This window comes from Camellia sinensis, chromosome 3 (assembly GCF_055761805.1).
Source record: "Camellia sinensis isolate YWXY chromosome 3, ASM5576180v1, whole genome shotgun sequence".
Taxonomy (NCBI): Eukaryota; Viridiplantae; Streptophyta; class Magnoliopsida; order Ericales; family Theaceae; genus Camellia; species Camellia sinensis.
The window spans coordinates 184,382,077-184,388,050 of NC_138963.1; the positions used below are offsets into that span (position 1 = coordinate 184,382,077).

At 42.8% G+C, this 5,974-nt stretch overlaps 1 protein-coding gene across 1 annotated transcript; it reads left to right on the forward strand.

The window, feature by feature from the left end:
• Positions 1–4,132: 4,132 nt before the first annotated feature.
• On the forward strand, positions 4,133–4,993 carry LOC114279438 (7-deoxyloganetin glucosyltransferase; the record flags this gene model as incomplete). Its single annotated transcript, XM_028221678.2, is given in 2 exon segments — positions 4,133–4,663; positions 4,665–4,993. Coding segments are annotated over 2 exon segments (705 nt in total), but the record flags the coding sequence as incomplete, so codon positions are not given.
• Positions 4,994–5,974: the final 981 nt, after the last annotated feature.

Genomic DNA, 5,974 nt, shown 5'->3' on the forward strand with positions numbered 1-5,974 from the left:
CCAACGACGAATTTTGACCCCTCGATGCTTAGAGGTGGTGGGAACTTCTTCGACAGCCAGTTCGGTGAAGTAGATGGCATCAGAATAATGAGCTTCATGGATCTCGAAAGGCCTTTCTGTAGCCTAAATTGTCACCGTCTTCTTTCCCCATTTAGCCTTAACACACTGATGATAACTTGATGGTACAGCCCCATATCTATGCATCCAGGTCCTCCCTAGAATGATGTGATAATTTGCCTCAGAATCGATAATATGGAACTTGGTGGCCGAGCGAATCTCTCCGACGGCTAAATCAACTGTTACGCATCCGATAGTAACTCTCCTTTCTCCACCGAAGCCAGTGATGACTATCGGCTACTTCACAATGCGTTCTTCAGAGATTCCGGCCTTTTCTAGAGTAGCGCGAGTCATAATGTTGATAGAGGCTCCACTATCTAGAAAGGCCCTTTTGAACTTAACCCCGTTAATAAAAACAGTCACATAAAGCGGGCGGTTGTGAGAAAAAGGATACTTCCGATCAGCCTCGGAGAAAGTAATGGCACTAGATTGCTCTCTTGCCTTCCTCGGGATAGATCCCTCAGTCAACATGCATTCCTCATGGTGTGCCTCGGCTATATTAATGATGGACTTGGTGATTTCTGTTCTTGCCTCCCTAGAAAGTCCAAGCTGGTCAAAGAACTGCTTGAACTTTACACAGTCTTGCAAGGTTTTGGCATAGTGATCCGGATCTTTTTCCGCTCTTGGAGGCTCGTAGTTAACCATCTCCTCGGTCTCTTCAAAATAAGATGCCACATAAACATGGTGTCCTCCTCTTCCATAGTACTCTTCTCCTCCTTCTGGATCAAAGGGATCTTCGCCATGAGTCATAAATGTTCTGCCCTCTGGATCGAGAGCACTTCCATTGTAAACTTGCTCACCCTCTGGCTCGAGGATGTCGTCCAGATAACAATCATCGTCATCGAGATTGGCGATAGCCTCGATCATCGGGCCTTCATAAGCTATCATAGCAACATTCTTGCCCTTGTCTCGGTGTTGAGGATATGGTTGTTCTCGGATATCTTGAGTCCCTCGCTTTTTGAACCTCAATTCGTCTGCCTCGACTTTATCTCTGAAGATTTTCCTGAGAGTCCAACACTTCTCTGTCGGATGTTTTAATGTACGATGGTAGACACAAAATTCAAGGCTCTCGCGGTCCTTTTTTGATGGCATTTCTTTAACATAAGGCAATTTTAGCTCTCCGTCAGCCACCCATTCCTTAACTAGAGCTTTCACTTCCTCGATTCCACATGGATAAGAAACATTCCCCTTTTCACCATTATATTGCTTTCTCTTCTAGCCTCTATAACCTCCTCCTTGAGAATTTCGGGTATTTGGGGTAGAGGCAACAGCAACAATAGGTCCACGAGATGATCTGAAGCTAGTCTTGTAACTGGCCTCAAATCCGGACTCGTGAGCCTGAGAAATGCTAATGTTCCGAGCTGCTTCTATTAATGCCGAGAAGGTGGGTAGCTTGTGATTAACTAGAAACATTTTGTACCTGCTCAATGCCCCTTCTAGACAGATTTGAACCAGATAACTCTCCTCAACTGCTTCATGACAATCTACGGCCTTGTCCTGAAACCTTTTGACGTAGTCAAGGATGTCTTCACTTTCTTGTTGCTTCTCTTTACACAATGTAAGTGTGGTCACCTTCTCCGCCACTTGAAAGAACTTGGAGTGGAATTTGTTAACCATTTCCTCCCAACTTCGGACAGAGTTTGGGGCCAAATTAACATACCAACTATATGCTCGGTCGGTGAGGGACTTAGAGAATTCTCTCAGTCGGAGGACGTGGTTTGAACCATGAATACCCAGAGTCTCGATGAATCGCACAACATGTTCTCGAGCATTTCCTTGTTTGCCGTCGAACTTGATGAACTTCAGCACTGTATACCCCTCAGGGTATGGATAGCTCAGCATCTCAATAGGGTAAGGCGGCTTGACGTCTGGATCAGGCAAAGAGGGTAAGGTCCTCTTGCCCCGTTCGAGATCGAGCATGGCCTGCACATCGGCGAGAGTGAGAAACTGCTGAGGGAGAGAGTTTGATGGTGGTATTCCCGGGACTTGGCTTGTGGACCCGAAGACTGAGCTAGGGGCGACTTGGCCATTCTGGTGCTGCGAATTCGTCATTGGTGAGGACATTTGACGATACTGGCCATCAGCGCCTATAAACAAGCTAGTTGGTGATGGGATATTGAATTGAGGCTCGTAGAGTCCACCGCACGGTGCCGCTATACCGGGTTGTGCTTGCAGATTTGTTGTCGGCACCAAAGGAGGCCCGCTTGGTGCTTGGGTAACATTTATTGGTGGCGTAACAAGATTAGGTACGGGGAGCTCCCTTTTGCGCCATCATGCTCCTTATGTTTTCCTAGACACCAACAGTCGCCGAAACGCCATTCATTACACCAGAAACTCCCCTAGTCACCATTGGATCTTGGCTTGGCACGCCATGGAGCCCGGGCATGGGCAAACTGCTGCCTCCTACTGCGGTTTGAGCATGTGTTACTGTGACCCTGTTGCCATGAGCCATAGGCTGATTGGGGCTTACTTCTCCTTGGATTTGATTTTGCGCTCCGGCGGGAATAACTCCACCACCAGTTTGATTTCCGTTTGGCGCCGGTGCAAAGTTAGAACTCATCACCAACATGGTGTGAGTGAGATTCTGAAGAGTGGTAAGAATCTCCTGCTGAGTATTTTGAAGTCTTTGAATGGCTTCAAGCAAAAGTGGTTGATCTGGAGCCGTGGTTCTGTCATCACCACCATTAGAGGATCCTTGTTGGTGAACTTCATCTTCTCCCGCCATCCTTGTTGGAGTTGTGTGGATTCCAGATCTCGTTGAGACCATTAACCAATCCGCCTCCCCGGCGGAGTCGCCAAAATGTAGGAGAGGGTTCAAGAAAGGAGTTGGAAAATTCAAAAATCTTCGAAGATCCTTGAAGAACAACTTCGAATTCTCTAGAAGAAATGTGAGAGGCTTAGATTCTTCAATGGTCTCAACTCAAGAACACAAGAGTAAAGGAGATGATGGAGATAAGAGATTGGGTGAAGAAGAAGGCAAAATAGCTAGAGAGAGAATAATGGCAAGGCTCTCCCAGGGATCTCCCACTTTCACTCTCAAGGTTGATAATGGAGAAGGGAAATTAGTTCTTTCCCAAGAGTTAAAAATCTCCAAAATCCATCCCCTTGTAAAGCTATGGGTGGGTGCTATTTATAGGCACCTCATGATGTAGGATGGAGCCCATGTGCAAGGCACATGGGGGATATTCTCTCTAACCACCTTGTCCGAGGAGGTGACCTCTCCGAGGAGGTGACTTCTCCGAGGATGAGAAAACCCCGAAGAGGAGATCAATCCCTCGGCGAACCCTTCTTCTTAGCCACACCTAACCAATGATCCCCAATCATCCCAAAGGGTCAGGGGGAGTCCCAGAGGACGTCCTGCCGCAAAGTATTGCCGAGTCTCATGGACCCCCCGGGGTCGTGCCACCTCGACCTGGGTATAGGCTAGTTTAACCGAAGAGTGAATTTATCTCCACTCACCGTCCTCGGGATCGGGTCCTTTGTTCGGACTCCATTACGCCCATGGTTCTGGTACGTAGATCCCAGAAAACTCCGAGCCCGCAAGTGTTCTGGGACTCATTAACGGAGCGACTTCTAGATTGCGTCTGAATCCGTTCGAAGCCAAGTGTTTCGGACCTCTAGGTTCGTGGATCCGAACCCTTTCGAGTCTGAGTGCCTCGGATCTCTAGGCTTGCTTAATACCCTTTCGAGTCCGGGCCCGAGTAAGTCTCTAGGTTCGTGGATCCGAACCCTTTCGAGTCCGAGTGCCTCGGATCTCTAGGCTTGCTTAATACCCTTTCGAGTCCGGGCTTGAGTAAGTCTCTAGGTTCGTGGATCCGAACCCTTTCGAGGCTTAGAGCCATTCAGCCCGTTTGACGGCGATAAATCCAAGCCCACCAATCTTGGACTTGCGATAAATTCGGGCCCACTAATCTTGGGCTATTGGGCCTAAATAATTTAGTGGGCTTAAATTAGCTCCTCTTACACCCATATATCCCATTGGCCCTCTTCAGTTTCTCCTCGACCAATACCCACAAAATCACTTGAATTCCATTGGATCAAGCCTATTGGATCAAGCCTATGGAAAGAAGAAACAGAGTGCCTTTCATGGCTTGACCCGAAGCAACCCAACTCTGCCGTTTACATCAACTTTGGCAGCATTACTGTTATGACAGCCCAACAGTTGATTGAATTCGCTTGGGGACTCGCTAATAGCAGCCACACATTCTTATGGATCATTAGGCCTGATCGGATTGTTGGTGAGTTGGCAATTCTTCTACCAGATTTTGTGAGTGAAACTAAAGAAAGGAGTCTATTAAGTTGTTGCCCTCAAGAACAAGTCCTCAATCATCCATCAGTTGGAGGTTTCTTGACACACTGTGGGTGGAATTCGACTCCTGAGAGTATTTGCAGTGGGATCCCTATGTTGTGTTGGCCATTCTTCGCGGATCAACAGACAAATTGTTGGTCATGTTGCAGCCAATGGGGTGCTAGGATGGAGATAAACAGCGATGTTAAGAGAGAGGAAGTTGAGAGAATGGTGAGAGAGTTGATGGCTGGAGAGAGGGGGAAAAGAGATGAAAAGAAAGGTCATGGAGTGGAAGAAGTTGGGTGAAGAGGCCACGACTTGTTCTATTGGGTCATCTTACTTGAATTTTGAGAAGATGGTCAGGTTTGTGCTTATGTCTGCTGGTTCAAATCAAAGTAGCACATTTTCATCTTACAAGCAATTTCTGAAATAAGTTGTTTCTTTTTTCTTTCTTTTTTTAATTGTTTGGAATAATCTTGTACAAGTATTGTCTTGACAGGGGTTAGGGATGGATTTGTATTTTGATTTCCATTGTGTCTCAGAATTGTATTATTATGCTTTTTTAATAAAGAACATGTTCTTCTTGTAGTTTTTTTTTCTTAATTTTTTTTTTCTATTTTTGTCATTAAATAATGCCATATACATAATTTTAGGTTATTCTTTAATCCAAATAAGCTTTCCTCCAATCAAGATTGCCGAACCCTCTTCCTGCCACCAAAAATGGAACTTGTGTTCTGTAATTTTATTTATTTTTTTTATATCTGACAACACAAAATATCATAATTTTATTATCATTTGTCATATAATTTGATTAAGAGTCGTTCTAACAAATGCTCCTATGATAAAGGAAAATATAAAAAAAAAAAAAAAAAAAAAGTAGATTTGTAGATAAATAGCAATAATTTAGCTTTTTTTTTTTTTTTTTTTAGAGTGAAAGTTATAGCACATATGGACAAGACAGTTGGCCAAGTGGTCAATGTAGATATCCATTGGGACATTAAGAATGTGAGAATTTCAGTATTCGAGTGACTATGACTCTTTCATTGACTGCTTGAATATAAAAAATAAATAAAAAATGATTGCCATGAGGGAGATTTATTTAACCAGTAAGTGATTGTTTGGGGTTTGTTTATTTATTTATTTTTATTCTTTGATTTATTTTTGGCTTCAACAAAAAAAACTAAATTTAAAAAAACAATTAGAATGAGAAAAATTTTAAAAAAATAAAATTTTCCAAAAAAAAAAAAAGTTTAAAATGGACAAAAATAAGTATAAAAAAAAAAGTAGGCTTTTTTTACTTGATTTGACTTTTTCAATTATTATTATTTTTTTTTTGTAAAATTTTTCAAAATTACATTTTAGATTCATCTTTATAAGATAGATAAAATATATATATATATATATATATATATATATATATAAATTTTGATATAATTTTTTTTAAAAAAAATCACTCCAGTAAAAAAAATTTAAAAGAAGTGACATTTTTCTTTATTTCCAAACTGACTCTAAAATGCTCGGACAAATTTTGTATTTTCGACCCATCGGGGGTGGTGGTGGAGTGGAAAT